General features: G+C 42.8%; 1 protein-coding gene across 1 annotated transcript in view; it reads left to right on the plus strand.

Annotated features, from left to right (window-relative positions):
- The window catches only part of WNK2 (WNK lysine deficient protein kinase 2), an 85970-nt gene that overhangs the window by 25624 nt on the left and 38808 nt on the right, over window positions 1–21538 (plus strand). The window contains exons 2-6 of the mRNA XM_062500535.1: window positions 8198–8370; window positions 9365–9585; window positions 12599–12756; window positions 19676–19764; window positions 20559–20778. Coding sequence (XP_062356519.1) covers window positions 8198–8370; window positions 9365–9585; window positions 12599–12756; window positions 19676–19764; window positions 20559–20778 — 861 coding nt within the window. The remainder of the gene's footprint in view (window positions 1–8197; window positions 8371–9364; window positions 9586–12598; window positions 12757–19675; window positions 19765–20558; window positions 20779–21538) is intronic.

The following is a 21538-nucleotide window of genomic DNA, read 5'->3' on the forward strand; positions in this document are numbered from 1 at the left end:
AGGAATGCACCAAAAGTGACAGCTCCTTTCAGCGCTTAGAAAGGTTCAAAAGGAAGACATTTCCAAACTCCAGACACATAGCTCTGTTAAATATTTAGGAGCTGGGATACCCCAATCTGAAGAGTGGCTTTGTTGACAGCAAAAGGTCCCTCTCCTCACTTTCCCAGAGCTTTGTAAGCATTGCTGCAAGGAATGCCTCTCCAGTCTCTTGAGTTGTTGTAGCAGTTGAGCTACTAGCTTTTTCCTTTGTCTCCACACTATATTCTTCCCACTCATCTTTTCATTGGAATTTTACCTCCAGCAGCAGCAGGGAGCAGTTGAACCTTTCTTGGGTGCTGCATGCTGTGGAGCAGGGCTGGAACAGAAGCAGAGTGTTCCTGGAGCAGCTTCAGGGTCTCTGAGGCTCATGACTTTTCAGGTGCAGGAGTTTATAGAATCATGGAATCGCAGGATGGTTTGTGTTAGAAGGGACCTTAAAGCTCATTCTGTTCCGCCTGTGCCATAGACAGGGACATCTTCCATTAGACCAGGTTACTCCAAGACTTGTCCAGCCTGGCCTTGGACATTTTCTGGGAAGTTGGATATTTGCAATTATATCGCCCTCTGCAAAGATTTTTTTTTTTGAAACAGAAACAGCTTTTCCTGAAACATAATTCCTACTACTTGGTGTAGTAGGCTCAGCAGGCCCCAGTGTGAGGGAAGAACTGAGAAAGTCTCTCTCCAGGACCCATTGAGCCACTGTTAGAGTTTAAATTAAGATCTGTGCAAAGACCATCACTTTACTGTTTTCTAGCTATTTTAAGGTCCTGTCCCTCTGTATAATTAATTTCAGCATGTCTGTATAAAGGTACACATGAACTTGGTCAGTCTTCCATGTTTTGTGGAAACAGGGAAGTGAAAAGTTCTGAGATGAACTCACACTGAAGGCTGTATGGACAAATTTCAAGTTTTCCATGTTTGCCTGACACCAGGACAGCTCTCCACTGGCAACAAGATAAAATATGTCCAGCTCAATCAGGCTCCAGTCACTGGGGTGATAAAATATGTGGATGGTACAAGATGTTCTCCACAGAGAGCTCAGGGTGGCTGCTGCAGCTCTGGCCAGTGAGACTGATGATGGTGATGATGAGAGACCTCATTGTGGTTTGCAGCTTCCTTCTGTAGGACAGGGGAGGGGGCAGGCACTGATCTCTCCCCTATGGTGACCAGTGATAGGACCAGAGTGACCAGCATGGAGCTGTGCCAGGGCAGGTTTAGGTTGGGTTACAGGGAAACATTCTTCCCCGGAGGGTGCTGGGCACTGCCCAGGCTCCCCAGGGAACGGTGACATTCCCGAGGCTGCCAGAGCTCCAGGAGCCTTTGGACACTGCTCCCAGGGATGTGCAGGGTGGGATTGTTGGGGTGTGTGTGCAGGGCCAAGTCCTGGACTCTGTGATCCTGGCGGGTTCTTCCCAAGTCGGGGGATTTTGTGGTTCTGTGACCAAGGGGATTGCCTTATGTTCAGGGATCTCCTTGGCTCAGCACAGAATCAAGTGAGAAAAGGCTTTTTAGTGCTGCTTTTATGTGACACAAGGTGATTTTGTTAGAAGGGTGGTCACTAATAGAGGTATACTCATGTTTGTGTAGGAAAGATGAATTGAGGAACTCTGAAAGTCTTGCCTACAGTTTACTCCATCTGTCTGGTTTGGTGGGGAATCTTGGGGTGTTTTGTGGGTTTGTAGTGGTTTTCTTACTAATTTGAACTTCTTTGAGGTAGTTTCCTAAAATAAATGTACTCAGTGTGTAACTGAAGACTGACAACCCACCCTTCAGGACATCATCACAAAGCCTGAAGGGCTGTTCCATAGGCATCTTCTAGGATTGGTAAGGCTGCCGAACCTGGGGTTTGCTGAGAAATACAACATTTCCTAGCATTAAGTGAGGGAATGAGAGAAAGCAGCATTCGGCTTGGACAGTCTCACTGAGGGGTGCAAAACTGGTGTGTACCATCCTAAACTGTGATCTCAGGCCAACTGAGCATCCTATTGCCTGCTGGTAAGAGTATTTCATTTTAAGAGTGCTCTACAGATTGAAGTATGCAATTGCTAGGTTATAACAAGATGGGAAATTGTAGCAGTAATGGGATGAAAATGCTGTTTTCTTGTTAGAAAGGCAGGGTTGAATGCTGCCTCAAGATTAAATTTTCCTGAGCAAAGCTAAATCAAACTTTGCTTGTTCTGCTAATTCTTCATGCTGTGTTAATTTTGGTTGGTGAATCTCATTGGCCAAGGGAACAGTAATGTCTGCATGCTGTGGGGTAACATTGGGTAAATAACAACGGTGTTGGTGCCTCCTGTCAGGCTGCAGAGGGTGGTAGAGCATCTCTGGCAGGGTCTCTGATGGGCAAGGGGTGGCATCTGCCTTCTTTAGGAGAAATACCATATCTGTGTGGCAAACACACAGCAAAGAGAATCACAGAATCTTTGAACGATTTGAGTTGGAAGTGACCTCAGAGATCATCTTCCAACACCTATGACCTTCCACTGGACCAGAAAATATAAGCAGATTTCATACCTATACAATAAGTTAATTTACAAACTGCCCTGGGGTAAAGTGAGATGGAAGGAAGAACAAAGGGGATGGCTCCTCCCAGCACATGAGCACTCTGCTGCTGGGCTGTGCTGAGACAAGTTTTAATGGTCACAGCACACCAGGAGGCACAGCCCTTCAAGGGCAGTGGATTCTCTCTGGCTCCTCTCCCCCATTTCCTCCTCTCTGAAGGTGATTTTTTTCGGCAGCAGCACTGAAATGTCTCTCTCCACTCCTGCTGTGGGCCAGCCCAGGTTTGAGTCTCCAAGGGATGGCTGGAGGATCCCTCCTGTGCTGGCAAGTCCAGCACTGGAATGAGGGTAATTTACCTGCCCGGTTACTGTGTTTGTGGGTTAAAGGAATTCAGTGAAGCAAAATGCTTTTTAAAATCACAACCAGTTGTTGCTTAAGCTTCAGTGAATGCTGGGCTCAGAAGGGATTCCAGAAAATACTGAAATACCAGGTTCTCATGACATACCTGAAGTGTTTTTTTTTGTGGTTAGGGCTTTTTCCTTTCAGAGGGCATCTGGTGTCGTGGAGCTTTTTTCACACACTGATTTCAGAGTTTCCTTTGAAAAAAGTGTTTTGTGAGGCAAGTCAGAACTGTTTTGGTATGTCATCTGCAATCACAAGCCTAAGTGGAGCCTGTGAAGCACTAGCAATTAGGAAGTTAAGGAGGTGCTACCTAAAATTAATTTAATTGCTTGTGACAAGAATTTGTTTAAGCATCTGTTGTCATGGTGTGGTTATGTTGAGAGGTTTTCACCTGTAAAACACACTCTGCTCATGGTGTTGGGAGGCTTTTGCCTCTAAAATGCATGCTCTGTCCAAGGTGTTGTGTTTCTTAGGTGTGTTTGTGGCTCTTTTGGGATTGGAGATTTGGGGTACTGACACCCCTCCCTCCTGCCCTTGCAGGACAAGCTGCTTAAGTTCTGAGGTTCAGTACAAGATGTGAATCCCAGTGTTCCTCTGCTGTAAGGCTTCAATAATTGCCTTAATCAATTTAGAAAGCAGCAAGCTATGATTGAATCTAGCAAAAAAGCACACTCAGCCTCTTCTACTGTGCCAAATTTAGCCATAAAGGTTTGAATTCAACTCCTAATTTTCCATAGATTTCTAGCAATGACTCAGGCAAGTAAGTGAATCTTCCTCAGCCTGTTCTGTAGCTCCTGTTCACTGAATTTTGAGTATCCACTGGGACAAGATCTGGTTTTAAACTTTTGGAAAATGAGTTCCCCCTGAGAAAACCTTCCTGCGCTTCAGCAGTGCCATTGACAAATAGCAGGCTGTAACTTCACCAAGGGTGACTGACTGAAGAAGAATGTTGGCTGGATGCTGATAGGGAATGAAGCTGTAAAATTTGTTTTCTTGATTTGCAAGTTGTCTTGACGGCATTTGCTGTTGGTTCACATAGAAGGGATTTTATCCTTTAGGATTGCTTTAAGCAATAAGTACTTATGACTGAGTGTATGGAGTGTGGGAATGAAAGGTCCTGGATGCTATTAAATGTTTATTGCATAAGCAGGGTGATACTAAAGATGTAGGGCTGGTACATAAGAGCAGAACTGTGCTGCTGTCCATAAATCCACGGGAAACAGACAGGCAGTTCCACAGGAGATAGCTGACAGTGGGTCCCGTGGCTGATTTCACTTCTGAGCCATCTTTCTAGTTGTGGTGCATAAGCAAAAGTACCTACTTGGAATGCAGATGTGAAAACTGAATGGTCTGAACAGATGTTCCTTCTGCTGTCCCTGGGTCAGAAGTTTCTGGTTTTTCTTTCTTCACCAATGTGAGTCAGGCTTCTGCATGATGGGGTTGAGCCCTGCCCTTGTTTCTGACCTAATGCTCCTACTTGCCTTACAGTCAGGCCTTTGTCTGCTCAAAATGAGACAAAATTAAATAGCCATCTGTAAATGCAGCAATGTCAGTTGAAGAGTTTAAAAACAAAACACAAACCGCCCCCCCAAGAAAACAGTATTTATAGGCTAGCTGGACACAGAAGTCCTTAGGCCAGGAAGTAGGCAAGATACCCAAGTGTCTGCAGTACTTTAGTTTTTTAACATTAGTGAAAATTCAAGACTTTAAAAGGAGAAAATTTTAAAAATTCTGTGAAACTGCAAAGCAGCACAACTTTCTAGTTTACAACAGCTGTGTTCCAGACCCTACTCCTACACGGTTCTACGCATTGAATGTGAAAAATATATGTCGTCTTGTTTGCAAGAACCCTTTTCTTCATGGTGGAGGATGGAGTTGATTTCCAAATCTGTTCGCTCCTTGCAAGGAATTAGGCAAAAAACTTGACCTCGTTTTTAATCTTGGAAGTCTTCCGAAGGCTCAGGTGAAAGCCAGTCTCTTGCTTGTATAATTTTCAGATCCTTAGTCAGAGCCCATATGTTACAACCTGGAGGAAATGATGCTTGGGGATGACTGACTGAACATGTTCCTGCTGTCAATTTGGGTGCCATTCCAGAAATTTAATTTGTAAGTTTTCCCTTTCCTTTTGTTAACATGTTTACTTACTAATTCCTGTCTTTGTTGATGTTCCCCATAAAGAACTTAATGAAGGGATAAATTCTGTATTAAAAGAGAGGCATTTTTTGCCCTGGTCATGATGAGTGGGAGAAGCAGAGAACATACATGTTGGATTAGCAGAAATTTGATTATAGATAGGATATTCACTTTTTTTGTATCTTCCTGCTGCAAACATCACGTTAATCCAGTTTAAATGAGTGTAGGATTTACCAGGGTTGAGGCTGTAAGGTGCTCATCAGAAATTAATGGAATCATTGAATGGTTTGGGTTGGAAGGGACCTTAAATCCCATCTTGTCCACCCTCTGCCATGGGCAGGGACACCTTCCACTATCCCAGGCTGCTCCAAGTCCCAGTGTCCAGCCTGGCCTTGGAACTGCCAGGGATCCAGGGGCAGCCACATCTTCTTTGGGCATCCTGTGCCAGGGCCTCACCCCCTCACAGGGAGGAATTTCTTCCTCACACCCAGATAATCTTTAAGGCCTCTTCCAACCCAAACTATTCCATGAGTCTATGACTACCTTTCTTTGTCATGACCTTTCCAAACAATCCTGTTCTCTTATCTTAAAGAGTGATGCCAGGAGGTTGTTTCAGGTTTTTATCTTCAGGATGAGAACATTTTGCCTTGTGTGGATTATATGGTAGGGAATGAGTGTCTGTGACCCCAGTGAAGGTTTCTTGGGTTTGGATTAAACCCTCAGTGAGTCATGCAGTTAAACAGGTGTTTCTGCTGCTTCAGAGTAGAAAACACTTTGACCCTTAAGCTGTTTCAGAATCAGCTTATGTTTTGGCCAGTGACTCATGTGTCAGGTTCAGCCTGGAAGACTTTAGAGGTTTAAGCCCTGATGGCACCAGAGACCTCTCCTGTGGTGGAGACTGCAGCCTCCCCTTGCCTCTCCAGATGGAAAACAATGCTCAGATATCAATCTGATGAAAAAAAAATCAAGATTTTTTTCTATGGTAATTATGAATAAAACACACATTTGCCTTCCAGAATCACTTTGTTGCAGTTGCTAGAATGATCCTGCTCATAATATGTAGAACATAGAGAATATGACTGTCTGCTGAAGGGTAGTTTTAAAAGTTACCAATAAAGTAGTGGTGGAAAAGTTCTCAGATTGCTCAGAAACCTAGAAATGAGAATCAAGGACTATGGTATTACTTTTTTTTTTTTTTTTTAATTGGAAAGTATTTGCAAATCTGCTGGATCTGTGTGGCCACCTTTCCTTTCCTCTGCCAGCTCCCACTCTGCTCTTCATGTCCTGCACCAGGGACTTGCTCCTTCTCCTTCCTAACAGCAGTGTCTGATTTATTCTACAGGTTTTAAATTAGAAAGAAACTCAGCAGCAAGGAAGAAGTGATGGATTTCAGAGCAGTTCTGTGGCTCTTCTTGCCTGACTTGTTAGACAGCCTGGTTTTTGTTAGGTTTTTTTTTTCCTTTTTTGCCCTTTTGTTTTGGTTTTTTTTTTTTTTGCATTAGGAAAAAGGCAGCTGGTTCAGAGCAGCAGAGGTGCTGCCTGGCTTGGCTGTGGCTGTTCTGTGTGCTGCTGTCCCTGTGGGGCACAGGGGGCTCTGGCTGCCCTGGGGACCCAGCCAGGTTTCTGCATACCCTGCACTCCTCAGCCCAAGGGCTGCTGCTCTTTGGGTAGTGTTTGCTCTGATGCTGCTCCACGGATCTCAGAGGGAACAGAGAACACCCTGAACAGCCCTCCTACCAATGGAAATGCTCCCCCCATGCACACACAGTGCTGTGGCAGGGTTTTGTCATCCACCAAGAGCCAAATCAATGTTCCAAGCCTGTGTTTCCTCTGATGAAATCTGTGTGTGTAGCTGACTTGTGTGTAGCCATGGGAATTCTTGTCCTCTTCTTGGGATTGTGGCTGAGGGCAGGCTGTGGTAATGGCAGTGGCTGCTCCTTTTGTGTCTTGGCTACAAGTCAGCTGTGCTCCCGTTTAATTCATTCTGTGTACATAGGAGTGCAGCTTGTATAGTCGTGCATAAATAACTTGAGAAAAAGAAGTCTGAGGTTAAAATATGAACTGATTAATCTTGGTGATTGGTGAGCCTTTGGCTTTCTGAGTAAGAGCACATTCTAAAGATCCCAAAAGCTCAGTTTCTGGGCGGGGGAGGGCAGTGCTTTGTTCAAGGGGGGCAAATCAGGCAGGTGTGATGGTGGGGTCTGGGGTGGAACTCCCCTGCTGCTCTGTTTCATTATCCTAAGAGGTCAAAGTGAGTGTGCAGGTTGCCTGCTGGAGGGGTCTCCATGTGCTGGGGAGGTCTAGGCAGCCCCAGAGCTTCTCCTGAGCCATGGGAGGGGCATGCATGTGCTGGGCAGGGTCCAGCAAGGGCCCAGAGCTTGTGGGAAATGCCCTGAAATTCTCTAGGAAAACCAGAGTAGTAGAAAACGACATTTTCACATTTCTAATCTAAAGAATTTCTATTCATATGCAGCCTATGGAAGAAGCTGAAGGACAGCTGGAAGCATTTCCTTTACCAAAAAGAAGTCTGTAAAATGAAGCTGAACAGCAAACACGTAGAAAAATTGATGTGTTTGGGTTTGTTTTTTTTTTTTTTTTTTTTTTTTTTTTTTTTTTTTTTTTTTGGAAGGTGACATGGTTTTAATTTAGCCTGAGGTAAACAGGATGGGCTGTAGAGCCCAGTGTTGTGAGCAGGGACCTCAGCTGGTGCTCTGTGCCAGAGCATCCCAGGAGCAGCTGAGGGCAGTGGGAGCCATCCTGGCTGTGAGCACCTATGTACCTGGAAATGACATCCTGTGGATATTAATCCCTTGGATAAGGAGCCTCACAACACCCAAACGTGAAGAAATAGCTGAGGGTTGATCCATCATGCCATGGGTGTATTCATGGTACCTGAAATATTAGTGCTGTCACGAGCATGGTGTAGCACAGGCATCTCTTTGTCTTCTTGATACTGGATTTCGGCCAAGTGCTCTAGTTCATACACACAGCTGCTCTCTTACATAAAAGATTTTATAATTGCTCATTGACACAAGCATAAATCTAAAATTTTGAATACCCTGGCAATGTAGAGTGTTGTTTTTGTCGGTCACTAATAATAATGTCTCATTTTGGCTTATAGGACAGAAAACTCACAAAAGTAGAGAGGCAGAGATTTAAAGAGGAAGCAGAAATGTTGAAAGGTCTACAGCACCCAAATATTGTGAGGTTTTATGACTTCTGGGAATCCTGTGCAAAAGGCAAAAGATGCATTGTGCTGGTTACCGAGCTGATGACCTCTGGAACGCTGAAGACGTAAGTACTGCGCTCGTGGCAAAGAACTAAGAATAGCAGCAGACATTTATAGCAAAATCCTACTTTTGTACGCTGAAAAAAGCCATCTCCAGATAAAAGTGAAAAATGGAGCTGTTCTCTGGTGTCTGTCATTTGTCCCCGCGTTTGAACCGCAGTAGTTTGACAGGCAGAATTTTGGCCTCCATCTCTCTCTGCCTGCTTCCCTGTTTGGGCTATGTAACTGGAAGCTGTTCTCTGGCATGTTTCATCTTCCACCCGTGATGTTTGGATTTGTCAGGGTGTGTTTTGTGCTTGCTTTTGTGCCTGTATTTGCATGTTTTGTTAGGGAATTCAAATGGAATAGCACTTGAATGGTGGAATCTCATAGAAGCTGAAGGTGCTCTAGGTTATCTCCTAAACAATATTAATTGATAGCTTCTGGTATTGACAGTCTTGTTAAGGTCGATATAAAGCAGTTGGCATGAATTCTGGAACAGATTTTCAGCCCCAGTGGAAGCAGTACTCAGCCAGTGTGCTACTCTGCCAGTGCATTAGCAGGGCCTACATCTTCCCCAGACATCCCATCCCCTACGTTCCCCAAATGCTGGTGGTGCCAGCCAGCACTTCAGGTAAATGGAAAGAAATGCAGGTGCGTGGTACAAAGGTCCAAGTCTTGTGATCAAAATTAAACTTCAGTCGTCTTCTGATTCAAAATACGTGAGCATATTCTAAAGCCGTTCTCTGCATGCAATGAATTGCTGAACTATTCGACTTCAAAATATTTGGTTGTATTTGTAGCAAAAATGCTTATTATCATCCTCCCTAAAACTGAATGCTCTAATTCTTCCTTTCAGAAGATCCATTTAATTTGATTTTGGGATATTTCTGTGCTGCTTTTGTGGCATATAATAAGGGGCTTTTATCCATAATGGAGTTTCAGCTGTTAAAGCTCCTCAAATCTCTAATAAAATGTTTTCACTTCCTTATACCCACTTGTGTGTATGTTATGCTCTAGGTATCTGAAGAGATTTAAAGTGATGAAACCTAAAGTCCTGCGGAGTTGGTGTCGGCAAATCCTGAAGGGTCTTCTTTTCTTGCACACAAGAACTCCACCAATAATTCACAGAGACTTGAAATGTGATAATATTTTTATTACTGGACCAACTGGATCTGTGAAAATAGGAGACTTGGGTCTGGCAACACTCAAGAGAGCTTCATTTGCCAAAAGTGTCATAGGTAATACTCCTGTTCTCCTTGGCTTCCCTCGGTCAGTATCGTGGCTGTGTATTCAACATCTTCCTTTCCCATTTTGCATTAGTTGTTTTTTAAGTTACAGATTGGTAGTGGAGATTAAAGCGGGTTTGGGACTGTTGCCTTTATACCACTATAAAAATGGGAATTAGTAGGTAATGGTATCGTAACTTCCTCTTCTCTTTCTTCCTTTATCAACCTTAATGCATGGGGCACCCAGTGAAGTTAAAACAACAGAAATTTCAGATATGTGCTTGGCTGCTGTGGGTCTGCTTAACCTCATTGATTTTAGTGAACTTGTGCTTGTTTATATTTGTTAAGTTTCTCTGGTTTCTAACTTACGGTGGTGGTGTTTTTCTCTCTTGAGGGTCAGTATTTCTTCAAATAATGTTTTTGCAGGATAACAATTGTTCATGGGACATAATGGAATAATATCAATAATAACAATATTGGGAATAAAATAAGTAGTACCAATATTGGGAATAATTCCAGAAGTACCAATACTGGGAATAGTATCAGTAGTACCAATACAAGGAGTAACATCAGTAACCAGTATTCTTACCAGTATTGGTAAGAATATTAGTAATACTCATGCAGATTTTTGTAAAATCAGTTGTGAACAGAACACCATCAAAATACACTTATGTCTGAAAGGAATTTGATACTGGAAGGGCTGCAGGATGCTGGCAAAGTGTCTGCATTGATTTTGACAATAAAACCAAGCTTATAATTTTTGAGTAGTGCTGCTCCAAGGAGAGTATTAAGGAAGCTTGGAAACACTGGTGATGAGTAATGCTGCCCCTCTGCAGAGTGAGTAGCTCTAAAGACATCAGTAGCTGCATTTCACATCGACTGGGAAGAAGTCAGTACCTTGCAGTGTCTCTGTGTGAGCTCAGCCAGGGCAAACGTGCTCCTGCTAAGAGCAGCTGAAGGGGTGCTGAACAGCTTCATGTTTAGCTGGGCTGTTATGTTGAAGGATGCTTGTAAGTATTCCTTTCCACCCCAAAGAATGGGGGGAAATGTAATTTTTGTCCTATTTTGGAATGGTGTCATGTATTCAATTTGCTTCTTAGACTATTGCTATCACTTTTTCAGGTTTGTTTTAAATGCTGTGTAATTCATGAGATTCACTCCTGCTGCTGAGGCGTGTTCCTTCTAAGGCAAGGCAGCAGCTCCAAAATAATTCCCCATGGCATCTGTTAACACTTTCTGAGCAGCAGCCTCTGCCTTGGTGGCAGCTGGAGCAAACACCCAGGGAGAGGGACTGTGCTGAGCCTCCATGACATGGGTCAGGTTGATTGGCTGAGGCTGGAGGAATGAGTGTGTTTGAGGTGGAAGGAACATATACAAGGGAAGAGATCAATTTTGAATTGCAAAATTAATTTTACAGAAATACTTGTTCACAAGTTAAGGTCGAGTCTGCTTCAGGGATGTGTGCAAAAGCAGACCCGAATTTTGAGGGTTGTCCTTTATGTTACCGTTTTGAGTTTAGGACAAATCAGAGAATCCTAGAATGGTTTGGATTGGAAGGGGCCTTAAAGATCATCTTGTCTGCCATGGCTGGGACACCTTCCACTATCCCAGCTTGCTCCAGGCTATATCCCACCTGGCCTCGGACACTTCCAGGGATGGGGTTCCTCAATTTCTTTTGGGACTTGGGTGATGGCTTGTAGCTGGAGGAGGGGAGATTTAGATTGGATATTAGGAAGAAACATATTACTGTGAGAGTGGGGAGGCCCTGGCACAGCTGTGGCTGCCCCTGGGTCCTTGGCAGTGCCCAAGGCAGGTTGGACATTGGGGCTTGGAGCAGCCTGGGACAGTGGAAGGTGTCCCTGCCTGTTGCAGGGGGTGGATGAGTTGATTTTTAAGGTACCTTCCAATCCAAACTATCTTGAGATATGCCAGAACTACTTTTTCTGATTAAATGTTACTTCAATTACAGTTGTGCTTTTGCTGCTGATTATTGGTGGCGTAACAAAGCACTGATGGGATATGCCAGGGCTAGGGACAGGCAGAGTTTATCTGGGTCTTTATCATGTCCAAAATCTGCTGCTCTTCTTGGCATCCCAGCAGCTTGCTGCTACTGTCCCTTGACACACCATTGCACTGATTGCTCTCCTTTCATCTTTTCTATGTAGAAAGGAAATAAACTAGTCATTACTCCTAAGCATGAATTGCAGTATGAGATGCAGTTCCTGGAGTGCATTACTCAAGTGTTAATAGTTTCCCCTTTTGCTTTATAAAAGCCCCCTTTTCAGACTAGTTTGCTGAGCAAATGTTGCGGGTGTTGGAAGTTGCTGCTTGTCCCCAAGCTGCAGCTTCCAGTGCCTTCACTTCATATTTACCCACTTGTGTCAGATTCTTGACACCCTAATCCCTATTGAGTAGGACCTTGTTCTGAGTAGCATAATTGTTTTGTCCCACTAAACTAGTGACAGAATTAGGTTTGATGTTTTGTGCTTGACTCTGTAGGTGATTTGTGATACTGCTGGCTTTCAAAGTGCTGTCTGCCTGCTGGTGGTTACTCTGTCTCTGGAGGAAACTAAAAAATGCAAATTTTCACTGATAAAAACAAGAGTGAAGGATTTTGTTTCTTTTCCCCTCCCTTTCCCCCCCTGCCCCCTCCCCAGCCTGGTACACATCCTTCTCTCCAGCCAGACAGAAACCATTCCATCACTTCAGTATGGGCGGGAAATGAACCATAGCTAATTTTCGTGTTCATTTTTGAAATATTTCATTCTTTTTCTTCCCCCATTGCCCTGCTTCCTTCCTGCCCTGCTTCCCCCCTTTGGATTGTTGTCAGCAAGTCATGGGCATGGAAGTGCATAACATTGACCTTGAATTTCCTCCCTGGGGGATGCTTGAGCTCTTTTGAAATGATCTTGCATGCACCTATACACAGTTCTGCTGGGCACACTTCTTACAGGTGAAAAAGCTTTTGGTTAAAGGCATTTAGACTCCTGTATAAAATCACCATTATCTTTGTGTCTCTGTGTAGGCACACCAGAATTCATGGCCCCCGAAATGTATGAGGAACACTACGATGAATCTGTGGATGTCTACGCATTTGGAATGTGCATGCTGGAAATGGCTACCTCAGAATACCCTTACTCAGAATGCCAGAATGCTGCTCAAATCTACCGAAAAGTAACCTGTGTGAGTACACGCCCTTAATTGGTACTGGATCTTATCACTGCAAGCTTCAAAAGCATATTTCAGTGAGGTGTTGGTACTGCTGTTGAGGTGTCTGAGCTCTGGGTTACACAAAACTGTTTCAGGCTTATGTGTAAGCTTTAAATTCTACACTTGGAGTGTGTTTGACTGGATGCGGCTGCATCAAATATTTTCAGTAATCTTTATCACTGATTTTTATCTCCATCGGTCACAAATACACCCCAGTGGGCTGATGCTTGGTAGTTTAACTCTTCTTAGAGTGTTGCTTTCAACCCAGAGCTCACAAACCCAACTCAGAAATAATTTTAAAGCCCACAATAGGCCTCAGAAACTGCTCAGCAGTGCAGTTATCTTCATCCCGTGGCTGTAGCAGCTGCCTTGGCACTGCACAAAGGCCAGCGTGTGTGGCCATGGATCTGCTGGCTGCTGACCATGCTCTGCATTATGGGCTGGCTGCAAACCATGATGCAGCTTCTCAGAGACATGAAGTGGGCTTGATGGCTATGGGGAGTTCCTTGCCTTTATCCTAGTTATTCAAGGGTAGGTTGGGCAGGGCTTGGATCTACCTAGTGGAAGGTGTTACAAGGGAGGTTGGAATGAGAAGGCCTTTAAGATGCCTTCCAACCAAAACCATTCTGTGATCCTAGAGCCATATGGTTACTCAATGTTGTTATTCTGTGGTTCTTTATCACAGTGTTTATTACCTTTGGCACAAGGCATGTTGGCTCTGTTTTGGTATGGTCCTTCAGATACAGCCTAAGTGCTTGCAGAGTGTGCAGCTTAGGGGACACCTCCTTGGATTCTAGAGCTTCACAGAGTGGCTACAAGAGGCTCTTCTAATTTTAGGCTCTCTAGCTTCATGTCCTGCATGTGAGAGCAGTCAGGTACCCAGTAGCACCAGGGGAGCTGGTGTTTGTGGGAATGTGCATGTGCACCTGGAGCTACAGAGAACACTGAGTTCTTCACTGCTCCATATACCCAGAGGAGCTCTGTGCACACCTCATAGCCATCTGGAATATTGGCAGTTAAGACTTTGCAAGGCTCCTAAGCCTCATTTATCAAAGCAATATCTAAGATGGAAGAGAATAATGATTAATCAGAGGATTTCTAATTAGATGTTACATTTGAGTTTTTAGACTTAAGTAGCCATTTTTTTTTAAACACTGGTGGAAACCTGAGCCAACTCATTTTCTATGGCGGTAACTTTTACACAGCTCAGGATTAGATGGTAAATTATTATAGTTTTGTAAAACTGGCTTTAAACTGGCAGCTTCAGAGAGGTGGGAGATGATGTTTATCATATAGAACAAGCAATGGCAGAGAAGCTGTTGAAAGATCATTGTAAGGGGTATTTTTGAAGCAGAACTGTCTGACATGGAAAGCTGTAGACAAAAGCATCAGGTACCAGCACGGAGGTTTTCAGCTGAATTTGGGGTAGTAGCAGTGGGAGCAAAGGCGCCATCCTTAGATGGCAAAGTTTGCATTACTGTTTTTCCAAGGAAAGGGTTAACCAGCTCCCTGTGGAGTGGAGAAAGCCCTGTCAAATGCCATGAGCTGCAGGACTGTCAGGCAGGAAGGAGGAGCAGGGGGTGGACCTCTGGGGTGAGGTTGCAGGAGGAGCCTCCTCCTGGGGGAGATCCTCTGTCCCAGGAGGAGCCTTCTGGTGGGCTCCGCAGGTTCCCCAGCAGAGCTGCATCTGCAGAGGAGCTGCTGGCAGAAGGGACCCTGCTTCCCCTCCGAGCAGCGTGAGTGGCTGTGGGGTCTGAGGGATGCAGCAGCTTAGGGAGGAGGTGGAGGAGTTTGGGGCGTGGGATCCTGAGCCAGCACCATGCAGTGGGGTCTGCCCTAGGCTGGGGCAGTGACTACAAACAGAATATAACTCTAAAATCACTTGGATGAAGGGTTAGGGTTGGTGATGTGGCAACTTGTGCAAGCCTTGGGACTTAGAGACTGAAATATAGTCAAAAATGGAGTGTAGGCTGAACCCAAGAGGCTGAATTAGATTGTTTTCTTCCAGTATTAGGTTAGATTTGGGGCTCTCACTAGAGCAGAAGGTGGCTCTCACCTTCTTGGACGGAGAGGATGCGGAGCCCCTGAATGCTGCATCCCTAGTGAGACATTTACTTCTTTATGAAGCTGGGGCTTTTTTGCACCAGAAATATAAATACTATTTGTAGTGTTTTAAACTGAGGGTCAGTGCATTGTGTTTGCTGTGTCGAGTTGCCTGATGCCTTTATTTAAAAAGCATAAAATTAAATAACTTTTCCTTCATTCGGCTCAGCATTGCAGTGGCAACCACAAGAGGTGTTGATAGCATTCATAGGGGTTGGAATTGCTGGCTAGAGTTTGCATCAAGGAGAGACAACCAAAAAATCTTCAGACTGCCTAACTTCTGTTGGGTCCCACAAAGCTGACATTCCCTCTGCTGCCCAGCACAGGCAGGGCATGATTTGGGTTTTGCCGCTACAATATCCTTTTCAATAATTTTTGCTCTGTATCCTAACACTCTACTATGCCCTTGCCTGCTACTAGGGACATGAGATACACCTCAGGTCCTGGCTGTCCAAGCCACACACATTCATCGTCCTTACTGGTGTAGGAAATGTAAACATTTCCTTTCTGAGATATTATTATTTCAGCATATGTCACATTCTGCATTTCTGTAGTGTAAGATTATTGTTCTTAATTTATTTCAGTGACCTTTTACTCTGTCTGACCGTATTCTTATGGCTTAATTGCTGCTTTAATATTTGCATTCCTGTTTTTCCACGTGTGCCTGTGTGTTTGCAGTTGTCCAGGATAAGGTGGTAATCATGTTTGGGAATGTGTAGAGGGCCTCATTTCTCTGGCAGACGAGACATGCTTGTTCCAACTTTTCACATCTTTCTGCTCTTTCAGCCTGAATGATGGAGTGTAAACATTAAAAAATGGATATGTACCATAAATAGAAAACTCATCTTTCCCGAGCAGAGGGGCCAGGCCACATTTACCACAGTTCACTTTGAAGTGATTTCCTGGTCAGCAATTTGCAGTGCCCTTCGTTCTGATGCCATAATCTCATTTTTCATGCATAACTTGATGGTTTTTCTTACTCAGATATTTTTTTTGTGTTTAAGCACTCTGCCAAGTGATTTTGATGTAGACAATAGTGATGAAACATTGGAATCCGTGACTTTCCCAGGCTGCTCCAGCCCAGTGTTTTCTTAGGGATTCGCAGCAGAAGGCACAACAGAGCAGCCACATCTCCAGAGACTTCCTGGCCATTTCCTCGAATTTAGTGTTACAAACTTGAGCTTCAGAACAAGACACCCTGTGACAGTGTTCTGGTTTGCATACAAAGCTTTCATATTGTTTCTTCTCATCAACTATTGAAAGTTTTTCAGCATTCACAGGCTGTATGCCATAGTGCACACAGGCAGAATAAATGCTGTGTAGCTGTGGCACAATGACAGCAGGCAAATAATGCTGTGAATGTCATTGCGTGGACTTCTTGTGGCTTTTGGAGATCTTCTTAGATCTTCAGGTAATCCTCTTAGTTTGGCATTAAGATGGAGCACCATTCTGGAGTGAAAGAGACGAGTTTATAATTGTACACAGTGATGTCATGGAATAAAATCCTGGTAAAATCGAAAGCTTTACCTTCATTCCAGTGTCTTTAGAAAGTGTGTGCCAGGGTGCAGTTTTAGTTGGAAACATGGCTTCAGCTTTTTTGGTAGAATGTTTTTTCCTGTTTTAGGAATGACATGAGCCTATAATTACCTTCAGGTGGAAGGTGCAGTGGCAGCCAAGAGCAGGCTGTCTCTGGGGTGGAAGGGCACTTCTCAGGGCCAGGAAAGCCTCTGGAAACCTGACTGACTTGGGTCAGATGTGCCAGTGACTTGTGTGGCATTCACTGTGTCACTTCAGAGTATCACGTGTTGCTCTTCCAAAGTGTGCTCTGCTGATGGAAAATGGCAAGCAGCTGTTTTTAGACCCTGCAGAACAAGCAGCACACATCTTCCTTCAACATGAGGGATACAGCTGTAATGTCTGTGTGTGTAGACTCAGCTGCTTTGTACTCGGGTGCAATAGATCACAAATCAAATGGCTTCACAAAGAAGGGGATGGGAGTAAGTGGTGGTAAGGAAGTTGGAATGAATCATCCTCTTTGAGACAGAGAAATTCTCAAAAGGGAAATTATTTGATCTCTTATCTTGCTCTTGGTTTATATATGTGTATATATATATATATAAATCTTAACATTTAAGGAACTTGTATTATCCTTATGCCACCCAGCAAGCCCTTCCTTTCATGTGTGGTAGTATTGAGTTTATTTTAATTTATAAAAGGCTGTACAGTTTTCAAATTGTCACAGATAATTTCTTAGCTAATACACTTTGAATTTTGGTGCCATGTTTCCTTGGGAATGCTCAGGGAAGAGAGATGGCTTTTGTTTAGGTGAATGAGATGAATCCTTTGATGGCAAATAGAATCCCCCTTGATTGTCAGGGACACTGTGCTGCAGGGAGGGTTTGCAGCATCCCAGTGAGCTGGCCTTGGAGAGTTTAATGAAGAGTAAGGAACAAAAGCATCCTATAGCACAGGGGCAGGGAGAAACACTTTGACAAAGCAGCTCTGTTCACTACTTCACTCTGCATGTTATGTCCTTGTTTGTTTTAATCATCTATTCATAGCTTAGTTGTTCAGCAGATGAACACAATAGATGTTTGGAGAGGAGTTGGTATTCCATCCAAAGATGGGGGAAATAAAGTGTTGATGGAAGAATTGCTTTTTTAATTCATGGAAGTAATTTGTAAGGTCAGTATTGGGAACCAGTCATCAGGGATCTGATGCTCTGTGCCTGGCACCCTGTGCCAGGGCCTCCCCACCATCACGAGGAGGAATTTCTTTCTTATGTCTCATTTAAACCTGCCTCTCTTCAGGTTAAAGCCTTTATTAGATCTTATTACCATTTCTTTATGGAGAGGGTCATACTAGCATGGAAATCAGTTTTCTCATAGCACACAACACTGAATTAAGTGTATAGATCTATCCTTTCTGATGAAGAACACACTAGACTCCTTTCAGAGGAATCCTGCTGAAAATGCATTTTGGTGGTGCTTTGTTTTCTCTCATTTCTAATTCAGGTGTCAGAGCTCTCCTAAGAGCTCACCTTGGCACATTGGAGCCAGCCTGGACACTCGGGTGCCTTTTGACACATTTTTCTAATATGCAAAATTTGAACCCTCATCTCATCAGTAAGATTTTGGTTTTCTTGAGGAAATAATTATTTTTAGTGGGTGACAGCCAGCCAGCCACGTGTACAGAGTATTTTGGTTTGTTCTCACAAAAATGGATTTCTGAGTCTTTGTGTGGCTATTGTGTATATTTATTACTGTTTTTTCAAAATTTATGATTTACATATTTCACTCTAGAATTTTTAAGACAAATAGGGCGTTGTTGACCTAAAATTATTAATTAATAAATTTGAAGTAGAATCTGAGGCTTGAATAGCAACGGAATGTTCATAAAAGAATAAAAGTATAATAAGATGCTGGAATATTCAGAAATTCTCAGAGAGGCTCCAGCCCTCACTAAAATTAATACAAAAAATTTATTCAAGACTTATGGTGTATTACTTGCAGACACTCTTTGAAAATACTTGTTTTCTTTTAATCCACTGGGTGAGCCAGCAGTCCACTCTGCAGGACTCCTTATCTACATGAGCCATTATTTACTGTAATTTCAGAGTGAAACTTTAAACGTATTTGAATGGAGCTAAATGTCCAATTCCCATTCAGTTATGTACTTAATCACATTCTGGTTTTCTAGGTAAAGGAAATTGTGTTTCCTTTTTGTTCTGCTTATTGACTTCATTGGAAGTACTTGGGTCCTTAAGTGGTGGGGTCCTTAACTGCATCACCTCTTCTCAAATTAATTTTGTCATATTTTCATCCATATACATCTGGTTTAGTAGGTAGAGGTAATAATGTGTTTTTAAAAGGGAATTAATTAATTCTATGATTTAAGATGGACATCACAAATAAACAGAAGAACTTCTTGTGTTGCCACTTGTCATCTGTAGCTGAATGTGAGCCATAGGTCTGGGGACGCTGATTCTGCTTCCCAGGATTTTCATCTGCAGTGGGTGCTTGGGTTTTCTCCTTGAAAAGCCATGCTTATAGATGGCTGTTCCAAATCTGTTCCCAGCAAAAATGCTAGCATTTGACTGAGATTTAACTAGATTTACAGGTTGCACCAGCTCTATCACCTATTCCCAAAGGGAATTTCTGACAATATCCTGGGAGATTCAGGAGCAGTGCAGAGCTATTCAGTGTATTCTTCTGCTTCCCTGCTTGGTTTTTGGGGTTAATCTTTTATTTTTTTTATGTAGAGGAGTATGTGTTGGGGAGTGTTTGGGTCATGGAAAAGCAAGAGGTTTGTGGGAAACAGGAATATGGAATATTCCAAGATATTTTTTACTCATTTTCAGTACTAGCTATCTGAAGAAAACTGTGATTAGTTGTCTTTATTAATTTAGTGCTTTGAGAGTTATGTCAAAACCATAAAATTAATAATTTCAGAAAATGGTTATTTTTGAAATTAAAAATTATCTGTTTCTTCAGTATTCCCTTCAGAGTCCAGAGGCTATAAAGGCGAAATCTGCAAAGTTTGGTAAAGAAAAAGGGATACTATGTATGGCTGAGTTTGTGCAAACTAGTACAGTAATTTTGAAGTGCAGTGGTATTTAGAAATATAGTACCCCGAAATCCTCAACTCAGTTTTTCATTAAGACTAGCAGCTTAAAAGCATTAGCTACTTCTGGGGTTGAATTGCCTTTCAAATGCAGAGAAAATATGCTTAATTAAGCGGTATAATGTAATTATTTTTCACATTCAACTGTTCTTCTCTATGCTTTTAGGGTATAAAGCCAGCAAGCTTTGAGAAAGTTACTGATCCTGAAATTAAGGAGATAATTGGGGAGTGCATCTGCAAAAACAAAGAAGAAAGGTTTGTTTCAAGGGATCAAGTTTTGTACTAAATAATGTGTATGCAAGGATTTCAAAACTGTCTGTGGCTTTCTGCTCTTGTCTGTGGGTCTCCCCTGTGCAGGAGAAAATGCAGCATAGGAGTGCAAATACAAATGATTTCCTGCTTTCCTGACATTCAGTGTCAGGATAAGCAATGCTGTTATGTCTCTCAGCCCCTCAGCATCACTGTGGAGCTGAGCTAGGATATTCTTGCAATTTCCCCAAAAAAATCTCACTGGGAAGGTTCTGTGGGGGCAGTGAGGGTGATAAAGGTTGGTATTGGTGGTACAACATCATGAGCTGTTGTAGCAAATTTCATTGGTCTCTGGACATGTAGACGTGCTGTGCCTTGTTTCCAGCTTTGGTTTTAAAAACTGATGTTTTACTGGTCTCTGTCAGTTGTCTTGTGCTCGGTATTTCCTGACTTTAACAAATACAGTTTTTAGGGACTGCAGCTGACTGACTGCCTAGAGAGAATCTCTTCTCTGGTACTCTGTAAGGTCAGATACTTGAGGAAAGTTGAACAAAGCTGTAATCTGCATTTCTCTAAATGCTTGTGGTGTATTACTAAGGCTTTGAGAAATGGGAAATATCACTTTTTCGATTTCACTTCCTTTTCAAAATCCCTTGTCTTTTCAAAAAGAACACAAATTCACTGTGGGTGAACATCAAACGTAGTGTAACTGTTTCCACGTTTAACAGCGGTTTATTGTTATAAAACCTTTTTGAAATTGTTGACTTGCAGTGTTTGAATCTTCTTTATATCCTTTGCAGATATGAAATTAAAGATTTATTAAGCCATGCCTTTTTTGCTGAAGATACTGGGGTAAGAGTGGAACTTGCAGAAGAAGACCATGGTAGGAAATCCTCTATTGCCTTAAGACTCTGGGTAGAAGATCCTAAGAAACTGAAAGGAAAACCCAAAGATAATGGAGCTATTGAGTTTACTTTTGATCTGGAGAAGGAAACGCCTGATGATGTTGCACAAGAAATGGTAAAATACACTTCTGACAAAAATGTGTATATATAGAAAGTAGTGCATAAATCTCAAGGGGCAAGAGAAACTAGTTGGGTAAAGTAATTTCACTCACACCACTCAAGGTGCCTGGTTTAGGCACTTTGCATTGATTTTGGAATGATTGCTGCAGGAAAGGGGTGAACAGGGAACAAGTAATTGAAACATACTGTTTGAAAACAGATGCCTGAAATCACAATTTACGTGGCTTAGGGACCATAGAGGTCTGGTCTACTTTTACATTTTCCAAGCTCTTCTGCCAGGTTCTGTAGGCTGTTGAATGTCTTTGAATTTGTTTGTAATCTGTTTAATTCCAGACAGTAGCTGGAAATGCATAGAAGAGTTCAGAAGTTCAGTCAGGAAATATTCTGCATTGAATTCTCCGAAACACTTTTCACCATCTTTTCTGTTGGTGTTCCTTAGAAGAAATGTAGATGAGAAAGGTTTGTGGTCAGCTGCTCTGCCCCCAAACTTTGTGAGGAAATTGGATTAGGAGTTAGAAATTAGCTGAGAAACTGAGTTAGGAGTAAACTTTGGATTTTTTAAGATAAGTTTCACTTGCTGAATTTCTGTGTTTTTATAACTGTGGGCTTTTGTTAGGGAATCTATGTTCCAATTTCACCACATTGTCTTGGAGCTCCTATTTTGATGATGCTTGCTGCAGTTGTTTCCGTGTTCTAATGTCACAGAGGCTCAGAGTCAGTAAGAACTGAGCTGAGGGTCTGAGCATTCCTGTGCT

This window comes from Cinclus cinclus, chromosome 12 (genome assembly GCF_963662255.1).
Source record: "Cinclus cinclus chromosome 12, bCinCin1.1, whole genome shotgun sequence".
Taxonomy (NCBI): Eukaryota; Metazoa; Chordata; class Aves; order Passeriformes; family Cinclidae; genus Cinclus; species Cinclus cinclus.